Below are 21,074 nucleotides of genomic sequence, written 5' to 3' on the forward strand. Positions count from 1 at the left end.
TCAGGACGTCGGCTGACGTCGATGACGTCACTCCGCTCGTCGCTATGGCGACGATATAAGCAAAACAAGGAAGGCCGCTCATTGCGGCCTTCCTTGTTTATTCTGGGCGCCGGAGGCGATCGGAAGATCGCCTCCGGAGCGCCCTCTAGTGGGCTTTCATGCAGCCAACTTTCAGTTGGCTGCATGAAATAGTTTTTTTTTTATTTAAAAAAAACCCTCCCGCAGCCACCCTGGCGATTTAATCAGAACGCCAGGGTGGTTAAAAGGAAACATCCATATTCCTCTCAGTTTAGGTTCCCTGTAAAGGAGGACTGTAGGGGGGTAGGGGGAAAAAAAAGAGTTGAACTTGCCTGGGGCTTCTAACGGTCGCCCACAGATGTCCTATGCCCATGCAGCCACTCACCAATGCTCCAGTCCCTGCCTCTGGTTCACTTCTGGAATTTGCGACTTTAAAGTCTGAAAACCACTGCGCCAGCACAGCCGTGTCCTCGCTCCCGCTGACATCACCGGGCCTGCGCAGACCATGCGGAGTCTGCGCCGTACACTCCCGGTGACATCAGCGGGAGTGAGGACACGGCTGCGCAGGCGCAGTGGTTTTCAGACTTTAAAGTCGCAAATTCCAGAAGTGAACCGGCGGCAGGCAGAGCATCGGTGAGTGGCTGTGCGGACACAGGATGTCTGTGGGGGACTATTAGAAGCCCCAAGTAAGTTCAACTCTTTTTTTCCACCTACAGTTCTCCTTTAAACCACAAGCTCCACGGCAGTCCTTTACTGCCCGACATGTGTCTGTGTGAAGCGGGCCTAAGGCCCGTGCAGGTTAGATGCATGTTGCCTTGGGCTAGTGACGTTCTGCTCCTATGCAAGGAGTGTTGTGAGAGTGGATTGTAGCCACTGCTATTGGGCACCTCGGACGAGTTTCATCTAGTAAGTGTATGGAGCTTTAGATCCGATAAAAAGAAAACCTCACATTTAAACAAAGTTGATCTGACCAGGTGGAAAATTTTGAGGGATAGTTTGAATCTAAATAGGGTTGGGCCCCAATTTTTAACTGACATTTCTTTCATTTGCTGTATCGATAAAATTGAACATCTAATCAGTTTCAGGGCTCTTTTACATTACACGCAATTCCATTTTGATTCCAGCTCGATTTTGATGCAATTTGAAAAGTCCTGCATGCTGCATTGTTTCTAGCATCCAGTGAAAATTGCAGAGGCATCACAAATCAAAATTAGAATGGCACTGCAATTTGCAATGTAAAAACAGCCTAAATTTTTTTTTTTTTAAAAGGTGCAGGACGTGTGGCTTGTATTATTGTGGATTTGGTATATATTGGAATCATCAGGCAATAATGCTTAGGCCAGGTTCACATTAAAACAGTGGATCTGGTATGACCATCCACAGTCCAATCCCATAGTTCTCACCACTTCTGTTGTGTCTGTTGTAACTGACATGTAGATAGCATCCTACCTATGTCATGTCAGACTTCCATCTGTGTCCAGTCATGCAGGACAAGACTTTGCGTTCCATCAATACAACAGGCAGGACAGACAAGTCAGCACATCTGAATTGATCCTATAAGTTACATAGGATGCATCGATGTCTGTTGGTCCGTTGTGGACTGTTCTGCAAAACAGACTGATTTCAAACTAGGGCCCATATACAACTACCGGTACCTTTTTCTCCCCGGTTTTCTCCTAGGTGATATTTTTAAGCTTGTTACTTAAAGAGACTCCGTAACAAAAATTGCATCCTGTTTTTTATCATACTACAAGTTCCAAAAGCTATTCTAATGTGTTCTGGCTTACTACAGCACTTTCTACTATAACAGTCTCTGTAATAAATCAATGTATCTTTCCCCTGTCAGACTTGTCGGCCTGTGTCTGGAAGGCTGCCAAGTTCATCATTGTTGTGGTTCTGTGATGAATCTCCCCCCTCCAGGCCCCTCTCTGCACACTGCCTGTGTGTTATTTAGATTATGGCAGATTCTCTCTTCTCTCTTATCTTTTACAAGCTGGATAAATCGTCCTCTGAGCTGGCTGGGCTTTCACATACTGAGGATTACAGACAAGGGCAAAGCTGTTTGCAGGAAGAAAAGAGCAGCCTGAAACTTCAGTGCATGAGAGCAGAAGGGGGAAAGAAACGCACAATGATCTCTTGAGATACAAAAGGAATGTTGTATACAGCCTGCTTGTGTATGGATGTATTTTCTATGTGTGGACATACTGTACATCAACCTACTTCCTGTTTTGGTGGCCATTTTGTTTGTTTATAAACAAACTTTTTAAAACTGTTTTTAACCACTTTTAATGCGGCGGGGAGCGGCGAAATTGTGACAGAGGGTAATAGGAGATGTCCCCTAACGCACTGGTATGTTTACTTTTGTGTGATTTTAACAATACAGATTCTCTTTAAATGCCTTTTAAGGCACCAGAAAGCAAGAAAATACTTAAGATAATTTTGGTATCAATTTTTCACCTACTTTTTCGTACTTTTTTTAGTTGAAAAGTGCTGGAAAAGTTTTTTAAATTTGAGATGAAACATTATCTCCGAGGAGAAAACTCAGGTGAAAAGGCAAATTGCATATGGCCCTAGGTGTCAAGCTAGCTTTACAAAAAGACAAGACATTGAAGACTGAGATGTAGGCTCACTATACTCCAGCAGTTCTGGATGCGCACCTTGCTTTCAGGGGCATAGATTATTTGCATACTCGGGAGTGATGCGTCATGGGAAACCGCAGTTGCTCACTTCATGCTGAATCATCACAAATACCTTCTGTTTTAGGAAAGGAAAATAATATTCAGTCTTGCTTTTTAGTAAGAGGACTTTTTGGTGTCTTTTAGCTCCTTACACTCTCCCAATGGCTCCGGGTCACCGTGAACTATCTGGGTATTCTGTAGTAAATGAATGTGTGTGATCTTACCCGTGGTATGACCCTCTCCTCCTGCCTACACCTCTTCTTCAGCCTCTGGTAACAGGTCTCTGGGGATGTCTGCAGGTACACTGTGAGGGAAACATATAAACACCTTTAAATATAGTAGCTATGAGATGACACTCTGTGGTGCAGTGAACATAAGTCTGTGTATTGAGTGAAATCTACCAGTGGTTGGGAACAGCAGCTGCACTTTACACAAGAAACATTATCAATATTATTCACTGGAATGTCCAAAGAAAAGAATTACCCGTATGCACTATTTTTCTCCAAAAAAAGAGGGGTGGGAGGATGAGTTGGTGCGCCTTATGGTATGAATATGGCTGTATCCCCCTGCCGTCCCCTTCGATGTTGTGTACGCAGAAACAGGAAGCATTTTACTCACCCCTGTCCTGCAGGCTCTGCTTTGTATGTGGCCGCTCTCTACTCCCCTCCAGCCCTTTGATGTACAGTATTTGCAGAGGCAGTTGGTGTCACTGTTAGCAGGACAGCAACTCTGTATACACCAGAATCCATACTTCTCTATGTCTTAATGGGTCCTCACTTGATGACCTCATGAAGAGAGGACCCTAATCTACAGAGCCGCTATCCTATTATCATTATTGATTTATATTTGGCCACCATCTTCCGCATATACATCGGAGGGACAGAGGGGAATGGAGCATGGCCACATACAAAGCAGAGCCAAGCAGCAGGAAGGGGGTAAGTGATATGCTGCCCGACTCTGCGGAAGGAGGGGGGCGGGGGTGACATGCTGCCAGGGGGAGTAAGCAGAGCAGAGCACAGGGACACAGGGGAGCCCGGAGACCACAGGACTGCCAAGGACATAGGGGGTATCACCCATCTTCCTTCAGGAGCTTACAGTCTAATCCCTGGCTCACATCCATGACCTCAGAAGCGTGTGTGTGTGTGTGTGTGTGTGTGTGTGTGGGGGGGGGGGGTTGCACACAGCTCTTTACCCCATTGCACATGGCACTGTACCCCACTGGCCCACTGTTTCCCCATAACAGAGGCAGTTCAAATGAGTGGAGGAGATACACTGAGAGTTATAAGTACAGGTGATCCATTTACTACAGCAAACAGTCTAGCTAATGGATACTTGAAGCTACTTTATTTTTTCTTTGGATAGGTCATGAGAACCTTCACAAGAATAATATTCACTGGTGGTGATGACCAAATCGGGCTAACGGATACTTGAAGCTACCTTATTTTGTCTTTGGATATGTCATGAGTACCGTCACAAACATAATATTCACCGGTGGTCACCGAATCAATTGAGAATGTGGCCCCCTGAGGCTTTTTTACCGGCCCTCCACACAAAATGTATTACTTATAGATGCGGTCAGCTACATCTTTAAATATTGTTGGTCCGCATATAGAATAGCAGTGCTGGCACCACCCATCCACATGGAAGCCAGAAAGTAGTCATTTGCTGGTTTCCAATCAAATTCCACATCAGGTGGCACTACTGTCCAATTGGACTGCAGGTTGTCACCTGGGTAAGCTTCACTGGCCCGCAAAGACTTCTACATCTACTTCTACATCATTTTATGTATACTCCGGCCTGACAGCAGTCTGAAGTATGTTGACCCGGCCCTCGACCCAAAATGTTTGGGGACCCCTGGTTTAGAGGTTTGTCCAGTCTGCTGAGAAGCCTACAATGTATGAAGTAGCAGTCAATGGGTTGGTGAACCCAGACAGGAGTAAAGTCCTTCTCTCTGTGTGACATCCTGGAAACATGAGAGGTGAGGCAAGCAAATAAAAAGCACCAACAGTCTGTCTAGAGAGGTAAAGCTTTACTCAGACCAGTTAACCCACATTACTTCAAAAACCTATCTGTCTGCAGTTTGAGACATGTTCCTCCCAAAAAACTGTGTGCTACTGGTGTGCTGGAATACAAGCTGGCTTCCTCTATCCCTGGAAGACTGCAAATGCAGGATAAGCCTATCTGAATTCCCTGTCTCACCCCGGTGCGGCAGCCAAAATACAACCAATCACAGCGGCACACTTCTCTGATGAACTGTCTGCAGTGTATGCTAACAGTCAGGGGGTCCAGCTGTGCCAGTGACAGCTTCATTACAGCCTTGTGGCAGCAACTGACACATAAAGCACTGTGGATAAAAATATATCAGAAGTCAGGCATTGAATCAATTTAACCCAAGCCAAAATAAGACTTATTCCATCTAAGTCCAACAGTGACCATGTAATAAAATTTGTGCAACATAAATAAAGCATATGATAATAAAATCTGAAGCTATCTCCAGTAAAAACTGTGTACATTTTCTGCAGAAACACAGGTTGGAGCAGATGTCAGTGGAACTTAGTTTATGAGCAGAGCTTCTGAGCTTTTCTGTTGCTCATTTAACTCATTCGTCACATCAAAGGGCAATGGAGAGGCACTTGCATCTGACACTGAAAAGCTTCCTCCTGACACGTAATATTACCTCGAGGAGCATTGCAAGACAAAAAAAACACATTTTAATGCAGCTTTTACAGAAGGTAAACTCTTATTTTGTACTTAAAGGAATACTATCAATGCCCAAGTGTTCTAAAATGACAATGTACAAATAATGTCTAAGTAGCTATGTAAACATTTTCCTACTTTTCATGTTAAATATCAGAGGCAAAAGCTTTAATTTATTGAGTGTAGGATTTAGCTATATTGGGACAAATCAATTGCAGAAGGGGTGTCTGCTTCAATGCACAGCCAGTGTTGCATATCAGACTACAGAGTATTTTTCTCAGAAAGCAAAAACAGTATGAAAAGCTGTGACAATTACAAATGTTCATAACAAGTTTCCTCTGCTCTCTTTAGACACTTCAGTCAGAAACACAGGACACAGAAGCTGCAGCTGTTTGGAGCTTTCACTCTCTCTCTCTCTCACACACACACACACAGCTAGCAGATCGTCAAAACGCTAGCGGTTTTGGGAGCAGAGAGCAGATATTTGGCCGGGTGCACACCAAGCGGATTTTGTATGCGATCCACCAGCCGCATCAGCCAGTGAAAACGCTTGGCTATTGTATTTCAATGTGTGGTGCACACCGGCGGTTTGAGTTTTTTTAGCAAACCGCAAACGCGCAGCAGGAGGCGCGTTTGCGGCTTGGCAAAAACCTCAAACCGCCGGTGTGCACCATCCCATTGCAATACATTAGCCAAGCATTTTTCCAGGCGGATGCGGCCGGCGGATCGCTCCAAAAACCGCTCGGTGTGCACTGGGCCTTACACACAGGGTTAGCTGATCAAGTGTGATGGGAATTTCCCCTCCCCTCATGGCTCATTCTGTCGTCAGTTTTGGCATCAGTAAAGTTTGAAAGTATTTTGATAACGGTAAACAAAGAGGTTTCCTGTGAAATGTATACACCAGTACTTAGCAGCACTTCCCAAACAATTCCTATCTCAATTGAAAAAAATATGTAAATCGATAGTGTTCTTTTAATCATATTCTCATTTTCTATTGCCCATGTGTGCCTTAAGGCTTTACATCTGTGGTTAGCGTTACGATACTGTGCAAGCACCGCATCACAGAAACCACCCTCCATATGACTGAGCCACCGTGCAGCGACATGGTCATATGCATAGCTCCGCCCCCTGCTCAGAGATGTACTCCCTGCTGGGCAGGTAGTACGTCACTGGGTCTGTACGCACATGCATGCCACGTCACATGCGTTCCGGTTGTTTACACTTACTGTGTAGCCCATACACTTGCATTGCAGCATAATCCATGCGGTAGGCACGGATCTTGCGGCAATGTGCTGCAGACTTTGGTTATTTCCTGGAGTACCGAGTCACATTGCGTTACATGTGCAAGACTTCATAGACTTGCATTGCCCTTGCAGGGAGGATGTGTAATGCAGGGCGACACAGGAGGTAAGTGTAAAAGGGGACTAAAGTGTACCTGAGACAAACATAAGACAAGGATTTATCAAGTGGTTCATTTTCACGCTGCATAAATTTGAACGTAGTATTTTCATAATCTTGCATCAAATTGAAATTGAAATCTCATTGACCGCCTCAACTTACCAGTCAAACCACCAGGTGGAGCTGTAACAAAATATCACATTCATTTGTGATGGTTGCTATGTTTCTGATTAAAAATAAAAATATTTGACGTATTAAAACGAAGGGCACATTTCCACTAGCATCGTCCGGATATCCGGATGCGTCATGCACTTCCTGTTGGATGCAATCAGGAACCGGATGCGTGTTGCAGAAAACTGCAGCATGCTATCCATAATTTCCCCCGCGTCACATCGTGCCGGATCACGTAGGTAAATTTGCGCCAATGGAAACGACTCCACTTACATGTATTGGTTGCATTTTGCTTGCAGTGCGATGCGTTGATCACATTGCACCACGTGTAGTGGAAACGGGCCCTAATACATAAAATAAAATTAAAATATAAATATTTGGAATGCCTTAATTTTCGAAATATAAACGCTCCGGAATATAAGATGCACCTAGGTTTAGAGCACAGAAACCAGGAAAAAAATACATATACTAAACCTGGTGCGTCCATGTTCCAGGAGTGTCTTGTAGATGTTCTCTCACAATAATTGTCCTCCTGTGTCCCCTTCTGTCCTCCTTTGCTCCCTCCAGGCCCCCTTGTGCCCTCTCCTGTCCCCTGTGTCCTCTCCTGGCCCCCCAGTGTCCCCTCCTTTTTCCAGTGTCCCATCCTAACCCCCTTCTGTCCCCTCATGCCCCCCCCTCCCCCCGTGTCCTCTCCTGTTTCCTGTGTCCCCTCCTGGCCCCTCACAATGTCTCCTCTGCTCCCATGTAAAATTAGCAGCAGAGCAGCTAGCTCACCTCAGCCGTGAGTCCAGTGGTGATCAGGTGACCTCTCATCTTCCATAGGGCTCCCTCTAGTGAAGGCTTCTGATGATCGTGTCATCAGCAAAAGCCTTCACTAGGGAAAGCCGCATAGAAGAGGAGATGTCTCCTGATCGCCAATGGAATCATGACTGAGGTGAACTGCTCTGCTGCTAATTATTTTTTACACGGCGGGGGGGGGGGGGGCAGAGGAGACTTTGTGGGGGCCGGAAGACCACACGGGGGACAAGGCAAGGAGTCCCCAATGTTGCAGCACGTCAGCGTTCGTATCGTTGGGCAATCTTAAGTCGCGGACTTGTCTTTGGAATATAAGACACACATAAAACACAAAGTGCGTCTTATATTCCCGAAAAAAATACTGGAGTTTGTGGATGATACTGTAGCAGCCCTGTTACAACCAAACCGGACAGATTCTGCAAAGGATTGATAAGAATACCATAGCTCAACCAAGTGATGTTTAAAAAATACACAGGCAACATTTTCACACACACTATAATGTACAGGTTGTACGTACGTACACACACATACATATATACAGTGTGTGTGCGCGCGCACGCACGCACGCACGCACGCGCACACACACACACACACACACACACACACATATATATATATATACACACACACACACACACACACTCACACATATATATACATATGCAAAAGTTTGGGCAACCTTGTTAATAGTCATGATTTTTCTGTATAAATTGTTGGCTGTTACGCTAAAAAATGTCAGTTAAATATATCATATAAGAGACTCACAGAGTGATATTTGAGAAGTGAAATGAAGTTTATTGGATTTACAGAAAGTGCGCAATAATTGTTTAAACAATATTAGGCAGGTGCATAAATTTGGGCACTGTTGTCATTTTATTGATTCCAAAACCTTTAGAACTATTTATTGGAACTCAAATTGGCTTGGTAAGCTCAGTGACCCCTGACCTAAAAAAATAATAATAAATGAAAATCAATATTTAGTAGTTCCTCCTTTTGTATTTTGGACCATTCCTCTTTACAAAACATCTCTAGTTCATTCAGGTTTGATGGCTTCCGAGCATGGACAGCTCTCTAACTCACACCACAGATTTTCAATTATATTCAGGTCTGGGGACTGAGATGGCCATTCCAGAACGTTGTACTTGTTCCTCTGCTTGAATGCCTTAGTGGATTTTGAGCAGGGTTTATGGTTGTTGTCTTGTTGAAAGATCCGGCCCTGCGCAGCATCAGCTAGGTCACCGACTCCTGGACATTGTTCTCCAGAATCTGCTGATACTGTGGAATCCATGCCTCCCCCATGCATCCCTCAACTTTGCCAAGATTTCCAGTCCCTGCACTGGCCAGTGGTCGCACAGCCCCACAGCATGATGGAACCACCACAATATTTTACTGTAGGTAGCAGGTGTTTTTCTTGGAATGCTGTGTTCTTTTTTCCTCCATGCATAACACCCCTTGTTATGCCCAAATAACTCAATTTTAGTTTCATCAGTCTACAGCACCTTATTCCAAAATTAAGCTGGCTTGTCCAATTGTGCTTTAGCATACCTCAAGCGGCTCTGTTTGTGCTGTGGGTGGAGAAAAGGCTTCCTCTGCACCTCGCATATAGCATCTTCTTGTGTAAAGTGCGCCGAATGGTTGAACGATGCACAGTGACTGCTTCTGCAGCAAGATGATGTTGTAGGTCTTTGCTGCTAGTCTGTGAGTTGACTGACTGTTCTCACCATTTGTCGCTTCTGTCTATCCGAGATTTTTCGTGGTTTGTCACTTCGAGTCTTAACTTGAACTGAACCTGTTGTCTTTCATTTCCTTAATATGTTCCTAACTGTGGAAACAGACAGCTGAAAGCTCTGAGACAGCTTTCTGTATCCTTCCCCTAAACCATGATGGTGAACAATCTTTTTCTTCACGTCATTTGAGCGTTGTTTTGAGACCCCCATGTTGCTACTCTTCAGAGAAAATTAAAAGAGGAGGGAAACATATGGTTAACCCCCTTAAATACTCTATCTTACAATTGGATTCACCTGTGTTTGTAGGTCAGGGGTCACTGAGCTTACCAAGCCAATTTGAGTTCCAATAGTTTTAAAGGTTTTGGAATCAATAAAATGACAACAGTGCCCAAATTTTTGCACCTGCCTAATTTTATGTAAACAATATTGCACACTTTCTGTAAATCCAATAAACTTAATTTCACTTCGCAGATATCACTGTGTGTGTCTCCTATATGATATATTTAACTGACATTTTTTTTTATCCTAACAACCAAAGATTTATACAGGAAAATCATGATGATTGGCAAGATTGCCGAAACTTTTGCGTATGTATGTATGTATGTATGTATGTATGTATGTATGTATGTATGTATGTATGTATGTATGTATGTACGTATACACACACACACACACACACACACACACACACACACACACACACACACACACACACACACACACACGGTTGCAACAGTATTCAGCCCCCTTGAAGTTGTCCACATTTTGTCATATTACTGCCGCAAACATGAATCAATTTTATTGGAATTCCACAAGACCAACACATTTTTTTTACAAATAAATAACTGCAAAGTGGTGTGTGCATAATTATTCGGCCCCCTTTGATCTGAGTGCAGTCAGTTCCCTTTAGACATTGCCTGATGAGTGCTAATGACTAAATAGAGTGCACCTGTGTGTAATCTAATGTCAGTACAAATACAGCTGCTCTGTGATGGCCTCAGAGGTTGTCTAAGAGAATATTGGGAGCAACAACATAGTGAAGTCCAAAGAACACACAAGACAGGTCAGGGATCAAGTTATTGAGAAATTTAAAGCAGGCTTAGGCTACAAAGAGATTTCCAATGCCTTGAACATCTCACGGAGCACTGTTCAGGCGATCATTCAGAAATGGAAGGAGTATGGCACAACTGCCAACTAACAAGACAAGGCCGTCCACCTAAACTCACAGGCCGAACAAGGAGAGCGCTGATCAGAAATGCAGTCAAGAGGCGCATGGTGACTCTGGACGAGCTGCAGAGATCTACAGCTCAGGTGGGAGACTCTGTCCATAGGACAACTATTAGTCATGCACTGTACAAAGTTGGCCTTTATGGAAGAGTGGCAAGAAGAAAGGCATTGTTAACAGAAAGCATAAGAAGTCCCGTTTGCAGTTTGCCACAAGCCATGTGGGGGACACAGCAATCATGTGGAAGAAGGTGCTCTGGTCAGATGAGACTAAAATGGAACTTTTTGGCCAAAATGCAAAACGCTATGTGTGGCGGAAAAAAACTAACACTGCACATCACTCTGAACACACCATCCCCACTGTCAAATATGGTGGTGGCAGCATCTTGCTCGGGGGGGTGCATCTCTTCAGCAGGGACAGGTAAGCTGGTCAGAGTTGATGGGAAGATGGATGGAGCCAAATACAGGGCAAACTTGGAAGAAAACCTCTTGGAGACCCACTTGGAGACAGCAAAAGACTTTAGACTGGGGCGGAGGTTCACCTTCCAGCAGAACAACGACCCTAAACATAAAGCCAGGGCAACAGTGGAATGGTTTAAAACAAAACATATCTATGTGTTAGAATGGCCCAGTCAAAGTCCAGATCTAAATCCAATCGAGAATCTGTGGCAAGATCTGAAAACTGCTGTTAACAAACGCTGTCCATCTAATCTGACTGAGCTGGAGCTGTTTTGCAAAGAAGAATGGGCAAGGATTTCAGTCTCTAGAGGTGCAAAGCTGGTAGAGACATACCCTAAAAGACTGGCAGCTGTAATTGCAGCAAAAGGTGGTTCTACAAAGTATTGACTCAGGGGGCCGAATAATTACGCAAACCCCACTTTGCAGTTATTTGTAAAAATGTTTGGAATCATGTATGATTTTCGATCCACTTCTCACGTGTAAACCACTTTGTGTTGGTCTTTCACGTGGAATTCCAATAAAATTGATGCATGTTTGTGGCAGTAATGTGACAAAATGTGGAAAACTTCAAGGGAGCCGAATACATTTGCAACCCACTGTAGATGTATGGGAATGATTAGCGACGTGAGGAAAGCCAGAAGAGTTGTGAGGATTAAAGTATAAAGGTAGCCATACACTGGTCGATTTGCCATTAGATCGACCAGCTGACAGATCCCTATCTGATCGAATCTGATCAGAGAGGGATCGTATGGCTGCCTTTACTGCAAATAGATTGTGAATCGGTTTCAGCCTGAAACCGATCACAATCTGTGGAGCCGCCGCTGTCCCCTCCCCCGCGCATACATTACCTGACGCTGGCTCCCGGGCATCTTCTCCGCATCTTCTCCACGCTGCACCCGCTCCATCCCGGCGCTTCCTGTGTCACTCGGTGTCTGCAGTGACAGGAAGCGCCGGGATGGAGCGGGTGCAGCGCGGAGAAGATGCGGAGAAGATGCGGAGAAGACGCCCGGGAGCCAGCGTCAGGTAATGTATACCTGATCGGATCGGCCGCCGCTAGCGACGCGCTCCCTACCCGCGGGCGATCGAGGGTAATTTCCCGCACTGCGCGATCGACGGACCGATCCGATTTCGGGAGGAAATCGGATCGGCGGGTGCGTTTAGCGCGAACGATTGGCAGCAGATTCGATCCCATATATATATAGATATATATATATAGATATAGAGATATATATATATATATATATATATATATATATATACAGTGGAGGAAATAATTATTTGACCCCTCACTGATTTTGTAAGTTTGTCCAATGACAAAGAAATGAAAAGTTTCAGAACTGTTTCATTTCAATGGTAGGTTTATTTTAACAGTGGCAGATAGCACATCAAAAGGAAAATCGAAAAAATAACCTTAAATAAAAGATAGCAACTGATTTGCATTTCATTGAGTGAAATAAGTTTTTGAACCCCTACCAACCATTAAGAGTTCTGGCTCCCACAGAGTGGTTAGACACTTCTACTCAATTAGTCACCCTCATTAAGGACACCTGTCTTAACTAGTCACCTGTATAAAAGACACCTGTCCACAGAATCAATCAATCAAGCAGACTCCAAACTCTCCAACATGGGAAAGACCAAAGAGTTGTCCAAGAATGTCAGAGACAAAATTGTAGACCTGCACAAGGCTGGAATGGGCTACAAAACCATTAGCAAGAAGCTGGGAGAGAAGGTGACAACTGTTGGTGCGATTGTTCGAAAATGGAAGGAGCACAAAATGACCATCAATCGACCTCGCTCTGGGGCTCCACGCAAGATCTCACCTCGTGGGAAGTCAATGGTTCTGAGAAAGGTGGAAAAGCATCCTAGAACTACACAGGAGAAGTTAGTGAATGACCTCAAATTAGCAGGGACCACAGTCACCAAGAAAACCATTGGAAACACATTACACCGCAATGGATTAAAATCCTGCAGGGCTCGCAAGGTCCCCCTGCTCAAGAAGGCACATGTGCAGGCCCGTCTGAAGTTTGCCAATGAACACCTGAATGATTCTGTGAGTGACTGGGAGAAGGTGCTGTGGTCTGATGAGACCAAAATAGAGCTCTTTGGCATTAACTCAACTCGCTGTGTTTGGAGGAAGAAAAATGCTGCCTATGACCCCCAAAACACCGTCCCCACCGTCAAGCATGGGGGTGGAAACATTTTGCTTTGGGGGTGTTTTTCTGCTAAGGGCACAGGACAACTTAATCGCATTAACGGGAAAATGGACGGAGCCATGTATCGTGAAATCCTGAACGACAACCTCCTTCCCTCTGCCAGGAAACTGAAAATGGGTCGTGGATGGGTGTTCCAGCACGACAATGACCCAAAACATACAGCAAAGGCAACAAAGGAGTGGCTCAAGAAGAAGCACATTAAGGTCATGGAGTGGCCTAGTCAGTCTCCGGACCTTAATCCAATAGAAAACCTATGGAGGGAGCTCAAGCTCAGAGTTGCACAGAGACAGCCTTGAAACCTTAGGGATTTAGAGATGATCTGCAAAGAGGAGTGGACCAACATTCCTCCTAAAATGTGTGCAAACTTGGTCATCAATTACAAGAAACGTTTGACCTCTGTGCTTGCAAACAAGGGTTTTTCCACTAAGTATTAAGTCTTTTATTGTTAGAGGGTTCAAAAACTTATTTCACTCAATGAAATGCAAATCAGTTGCTATCTTTTATTTAAGGTTATTTTTTTGATTTTCCTTTTGATGTGCTATCTGCCACTGTTAAAATAAACCTACCATTAAAATGATACTGTTCTGAGACTTTTCATTTCTTTGTCATTGGACAAACTTACAAAATCAGTAAGGGGTCAAATAATTATTTCCTCCACTGTACATATATACACTGAGCAGCTTCAGGGTCTTACCTATCAGGTCCACTGAGAGGTCAATGTTCTTCGTGATCCAGTTAAACCACTCTGTTAAAACCACATAATCCACTTCAGACATCTTCCCGCTGCAGAATACAGAGAGGTGCAGACAAGTTAATGGAGATGTCACAGGATGAGACGCCTCAATGAGGTTGAGGATTAAACTCTACCAAAAGGGCCGCCTTATCACAGAGCTGGGGACGGATGCCTGTAACAGCAAATGGATCGCTAGGCCGGCTTAGCACAGTCTCTCATGGGTAATTACAGAAGGTGAGGGGTTATATCTGTGACTGCTGGGATAGGAGGGGGAGCTGAAGACTGGCTCTGTACAAAGGACATACGGAATTCAAAGCAGTATATGGGCAAAAGAATTTTCACCTCACAGCTTGACACAAACCAAGTGATAAAAATAGAGATCAGGACAAATTTTCTTCAGTGCTGAAAAAAAAAAAAAAAAAAGACCCATTCAGCTCTGATACTGTCATCTTTCTTTGAAAAGGGTCTCTCCTTTCATTAAAGAACAACTGTAATGAGAGGGATATGGAGGCTGCATATTTAATTCCTTAAACAATACCAGTTACCCTGGCTGCCCTGCTGATCCTCTGACATTATTATCAGATCTGACAATATTAGCCACATGCTTCTTTCTGGTGTTATTCAAACACTACTGCAGCCAAATAGATCAGCAGGACTGCCAGGCAACAGGTATTGTTCAAATGGAAGTAAGTATGGCAGCCTTTAAATTCTTCTCACTACAGTTGTCCTTTAAGAAAAATAATAATTATTCTCTCAACCATATGCATTGCACAAACATTTACCTCCTAATAATTAGTTGTTGTTTTTTTTGGCTCACAGGACGTTGAAAATTAACTATAACAGCATATGGGTTGAGAGCAGACATGTGGCTTTCAGACTTTCCTGAAGCTGTGAATTGTTCATTCGGCTTAAATAAATAAAAATAAAGTCACTCCAGATGTCTGCAAATGAAAACCTGGGCAGTTACTTTCAACAACAAATAGAATGATGCCACTGCTGTAAAGCATAATTCAGCATGTGTAGAAAATCCGAATGAGAAAGACTTTACATCAGGTGTTGCATATACTGTCCAGAGAGTCTTTCTGCTTCCGTATTGCAACAGCCAATTGGATACGAGTTTGGCAGGGTTTATGATGTTACCCCTGCTGTTCTGGCGGACTTAAAGCACCAGAGCTGCAGCCACTACGATGCACTCTATAGGCAATAGCAGTGCTCTCCTACTGAATAGGTGCTGGCTTACTGAACAGGGAGAGCAGAGAATGTGTCAGAGGCGGAGCCCTTAAAGTGTACCAGAGACGAAATTAAAAAAAAAAAGTTTTACACATACCTGGGGCTTCCTCCAGCCCCATGTGCATGGATCACTTCCCCGCCGCCATTCTCTGCTGCCTGCAGCTCCGGTATCGGGTCCCGTTAGTTCTGCCAGTCGCGGCCAGTCTGTGCGAGAGGAAGTGCGCTTTCTACATATCTCTCCCGCGGCCGCCAGAGATACATAGAGGGCGCACTTTTCTTGCGCAAAGTGGTCGAACTAATGGGACCCGATACTGGAGCTTTAACCATTACACTATACAGCCTTAGCAAGTAAGGAATGCTTGGGCTAGACTCCCTAACACTGCTGTCTATATATTGCACCCTAGTAGCTGCAGCTCGAGTGCTTTGAGTCGGTCAGGAGAACAGTGCGATATAAAATGTTCTGTTGAGTATAGTTGTAATTCACATTATGTCCTATTTCCTGCGCCGTTTTTTGCCCATCTCGCACACGGGGAACCTCTGGCTTCCCTCTACTGACGTAAGTAACTTATTATTTTTCTCATTGCAGAATACAAAACTTAGAACTTACATTACTGGCAGGTCCTGCAGCTAACTGCATGCTTAATTCAATGAAACTGCATGTGGCTTACTTCATGTGCAACCTGGTGCAATGCGACCAAGCACTGCTCACAATGTGCTGCAGTCGGCTCAGCAGATCTGCCAAGTAAGGAAGGTTTCCATTGTGCTAAGTGTGTTCAGTCGTGTGGAATGCAGGAAAAAGAGGTCTCCTATTAAAGACAGTTTCTTGTACTAAAATGGAAGTCACAAACAAATGTCAAATGTAAGTACAATCACCCAAGCCCCACATCTGTGCTTCAGTGCTTTAAATGGCCTTCACTACTATGATGCGCTTTTAAGTCATTTTTGTCACTGCAGCTCTCTGCCACCGTGTGACACCACCCACCAGAAGTGCTGCTAATGTTTAGGTGGCCCCTAACAGCCCATAATTTGAGCCCCCCCCCCCCCTCCCTGAAGGGAGCGGCAAAAAATGGGTGTGGCCCCTCCACCGAAGAGCATTGTGTTGAAAAAGTGGGAGTGGCCATTACATGATCTGGATGGAGCCAAATACTAGCGAAATACAGGTAGTCCCCAGTTAATAAATGAGATAGGGACTGTAGGTCTGTTCTCAACCTGAATCCGTTCTCTTTTGTCCCCCTTTGTTCTCCCTGTGCCTCTTTTGTCTCCCTTTGTGTCACCTCAGTTTGTGTGTCTTTTGTTCCCGATCTCATCTTTGTTCTACTTGTGCCTAGCTAGGTATAGGTCACCCAGTATACATATCCAGGCATAGGTTCCCCCAGTATTGGTCGCCAGGCATAGGTGCCCCCAGTATAGGTATCCAGCTATAGGTGGTGCCCCAGTATAGGTAGTTTTATATATAGTTGGGAGTGTGGTCTTTTTACAAAAAAGGGAAAAAGAAAAAACCTTTGGTCCTTTTTGGGTCATCCACTCGACCCTATCGAGACTTCACATATGTAGAAAGAACCATGAAAATGTAAAAATTATCAAACAGGACCTTTTGAATGCAAAAATATCAAAAAACTTTATTGACACATATATAGAAAAATAGTAAAGACTCTCTGTTAGAGATTCCTTGTGATATTTCCAATACAGAATTTATAGCGTAGACATGAGCTTAATTTATAGACTTAGTGCAATTTTGAATAGAGGCAACGACACGCTCGTTTCGGGCACGAAAGGCCCTTCATCAGGCCAAGTTGCGGAAAGCACTGTCTGTTAATCCTGCGGACAATGCACAATGAGGACACCAAGGAAACCAAAAGGGCATCTGAACCAACCAGATGTAGGTAACACGATCCCAATGGCAAAGGAAGAGCTGATATAGCCTGCTGCTAGTATGGGAGTGCTTAGTATAGGTAGCCAGGCATAGGTGCCCCAGTATAGGTAGCCAGGTATAGGCGCCCCCAGCATAGGTATCGAGCTATAGGTGGTGCCCCAGTATAGGTAGCCTGGTATAGTGGTGCACCAGTATAGGTTAGCCAGGTACAGGTGCCTCCAGTATAGGTAGCAAGTTATAGGTGCCCGAGTATAGGTAACCAGGTACAGGTGGTGCCTCAATAAAGGTTATCAAAAACATCAAGTCAGTCTCAATACAATTAAACATCCTCCTATAGGACTGTACATAAGGCAGGAGTCACATCACCACCAAAATATCAGCAATAAATAAACAAAAGGTGTCATGACTTATAGGTTAAGGAAAAATGGAAAAAGCAACTTTATTCAGATCACTCATATGACCTCCCAGAAAATGTCCACAGTTCTTAGATGCAGATTTCCTTACCGCTGAAAGGTCTCATAAGGTCTTCACTTATCAGCATGTGCGGCTGAATGTCCCACAGACTGTTTGTGTAGAGGCGTGCAAGCAAGTCCCGGGGGAGGCGTATGATAAGGCAAGGAGTGCTCGGCACTGACCTTTCCGCAGTAAAGAATACTACATGAAGCTCCTAGCTAGGGACAGGTCAGTGTTGGGAGTGGGGCCCCAGTAAGGGCTACTTGCACACGGTGCCCCCTGCTGGTCACATGATCTGTAATTGTGCGCCATGATGTCTCTCTTGTGTCTATGGCCACCTGTTTCAGCTGTTGCTGGATTTGGTACTGCAGACACAGGCATATGTATTTGCACTTTTTATTAGCTGACAGGCTGTCTGTGGACCCATTTAGAAGGCAAGTGCTGTCTTGGAGTGTGCATTTGTTTCCTGTGTTTATCCTCAGAGTAACCAAGCAGCTTGGGGTGACCCAAACCAGTAGGAAAGTATAGGGGGCTAAAAGAGACCGAAAAGCCCTCCTCAGAGGGAGACTATCCTCAGAGGAGCTCACAATCTAATCCCTTCCACAGTCATAGTCTTATGTCCTACAATATTATCATGTATTTCTGTAGCACTGACATCTTCTGTAGTACTTTACAGAGTACCAAGGTAAATCATCAGGCGCGTGGCCCCAGGCTGAAACGTCTCTGCTGGGCCGTCAGTGTCCCAGTCCAACCCTGCCTTTATTAGCCCTGCATGCAGCCAGACAATGAGATGTTCAGCAGAGAAGGAGCTGCGTGTATGCTGGCTGTGCAGTGGTGCAGGGATGGAATTTCCCAGCTAAAGGTTACAATACACATGTTATAAATAGCTGAATACACAACATTTAGAAAGTAACCCTTCACTAGACATTAAAGAGACATAAAAGATTGATACAAAGGGCTGTTTTCTGCTGTATGTGCTTTGCTGCATGTTGAGGATCGCATCAGCACAGATGTAAACCGCGACTACACGTTACCACTAGTGTCATCAGAATTTGATCAGATTTGGCCCAATCGCATGTTTGTATTTTCAATGTAACTATTTTTAAATGTTAGTTGTCCTTTAATATACCTTCATGATATACCTTTTCTAGTATGTAAAATATTTTCTAGTATGTAAGGTATGAAGGTATAGCACTAGCAAGTCTTTTTGGCGCAGCCTCCATGTATGTAACCAGCTAAACAGGATTCCCGGGAATGTGAAAACCATATTTCCCAGCAGCCCTCACTGGCAAAAGACCTCTTCTTTTAAAAGGACCTGAACTCTTGCACAGGACAGAAAGAAAATATAGAGAAACGCATCCTGTATGTATTTAGAGAGTTTACCCTGTCTAATTCCCCCTCATCTGTGCCTAATCACCACTGTAATTTGATTTCTCAGCTGTGTCAGCTCAGGAATCTCCTCTGCTATGGCAGAGTAGCCAATTTGTACACAGGATATTAACCCTACGTCTGCTTCCATGAAAGCAGGAAGTAGACACACTGCAAATTTACTGCAGGATTTGTATCAGCTGTAACAAATAAATGTTTTACTTTTAAAGGTTATTATGCTGTTGCTTATTTTTTTAGAGCAAAGAGGAAGTTCTGAGTTCAGGTCCGCTTTAACACATCTCCTTCATCTGCCCTTTTCTTATACGGTGCCAATACCCCACACAGAGATACTCACAGTGTCCCTCTGCCTCCATAAATCACATGATCCGTTATTGGTCATGCAGACTGTGGATGGATCTCTGCCAGGACTGCATTTCCCTGCATGCACAGCTCCTGCCCACCAGTCAGACCCGCATCGGCAGGGCCGGGCCGAGGCATAGGCTGGAGAGGATCCAGCCTCAGAACGCAGTGTAGGAGGGGGCGCACAATTCATTCAGCTGTCATTCCTAATTGTGTATGAAGCTGAAAGAAATAAGAAAAGTGGATACATAGCAGTGACTGCACGCCAGATAACTAGATATTAAGGTGTTGGGGAGGTTGTGGGCCCTGTGGCCCTCTTAGTCTAATAGCAATCAGTGTGTGACGGCTGGGGTGGGAGGGATGGAGGGGCGCACTTTGGTGTCTCAGCCTTGGGTGCTGGAGGACCTTGTCCCAGCTCTGCGCATCGGTGGTTAAGAAAAAATATATACAAAGGAAAAACCCTACGTACGTCTCCGTAATTTAGGGCTAGTTAACACTACAAGCGCTTTTCAAAGCACTTTCTGATTTTAAAAGCTCTTGCTAATGTTAGCCTATGTGTGCGTTCTCACTGGAGCGATGTGATTTTGTAAGAATCCCCCATAGCATTGCATTAGCAAGAGATTTTAAAATCTCTAGCGTTTAAAAAGCTCTCATAGTGTGAATCTGCCCTAAATGAAAGAAAACAAATAGCTTCAAAATCCACTTTACAATGAATATCCACAGAGCTCCCTCTGCTGGAAGCTTGGATCAGTTACTCCACTTCTACAAATACTAGAAAAGTTCCCCTTAGTAAATGTAAGAGTTAAATGAATTCCCCTCAAAGAGGCCTAAAGGTCAATCAAGAAAACAATACAATTATAGTAAAATATAAGGGATGGCACATTCGTTAACAACCGTTTCACTCCAGCCAAAAAAAACAAACCCTTTATACTTTTTTTTACTTTGTGTCCCGTAAGTCATTTACTCCTGTGTTTCTTTATGTTATGATATCGTTTCCGATTCTATCCTCTGTGTCCATGTCTTCAGTACCAGCTCTATTGCCAGTAGTCTTTGTACCCCTCCAAGCATTTGAACATTTCTGGCTTGCTATTGCTTAAAATTTCCAGTTCCACAACAAAAATAAATGCATACAATCACAATCTGTATACCTATTGCTTCTTCATCATCTTTGCCACAAACACTATAAGTAATGGAAAAACTTAACAGAGCCACTGTGCCAAAATATGAGGTCTAAGCTGTGATCAAACCAAGACTGTCAGCCATGGAATTTGGGGACACCTACCGCCACCAGAAATTGCTTTTTAAAGGACAACTGAAGTGAGAAGAATATGGAGGCTGTCTTATTTATTTCCTTTAAAAAAAATACCAGTTGCCTGGCAGCCCTGCTGATCTCTTTGGCTGTAGTAGAACCTGAATAACTCTTGAAACAAGCATGCAGCTAATCTTGTCTGATCAGACAAGAATGTCAGAAACACCTGATCTTCAGATACTGTAGTTTTTGGACTAGAAGACTCACTTTTTCTCCCCCAAAAGTGGGGGGAAAAGTCACTGCCTCTTATAGTCCAAATGCAGAGAGTTCCTGACTTGTGAACGCCTGCCAATACAAACCTCCAATCCACTACAATGCCAGGCACTCCCTGTACTGTGCCCATGCAGAGGACACAGGGGGACACAAAG

At 44.2% G+C, this 21,074-nt stretch overlaps 1 protein-coding gene across 1 annotated transcript in view; it reads right to left on the minus strand.

Moving 5' to 3' along the window:
- Positions 1-21,074, minus strand: part of TK2 (thymidine kinase 2) — a 53,228-nt gene that overhangs the window by 11,460 nt on the left and 20,694 nt on the right. Inside the window, exons 7-8 of the mRNA XM_068259924.1 lie at positions 14,075-14,163; positions 2,921-3,000 (exon numbers count right to left, since the gene is read on the minus strand). Of these exons, the coding sequence (XP_068116025.1) occupies positions 2,921-3,000; positions 14,075-14,163 (169 nt within the window). The remainder of the gene's footprint in view (positions 1-2,920; positions 3,001-14,074; positions 14,164-21,074) is intronic.

Source organism: Hyperolius riggenbachi, chromosome 11, assembly GCF_040937935.1.
Source record: "Hyperolius riggenbachi isolate aHypRig1 chromosome 11, aHypRig1.pri, whole genome shotgun sequence".
Classification (NCBI taxonomy): domain Eukaryota; kingdom Metazoa; phylum Chordata; class Amphibia; order Anura; family Hyperoliidae; genus Hyperolius; species Hyperolius riggenbachi.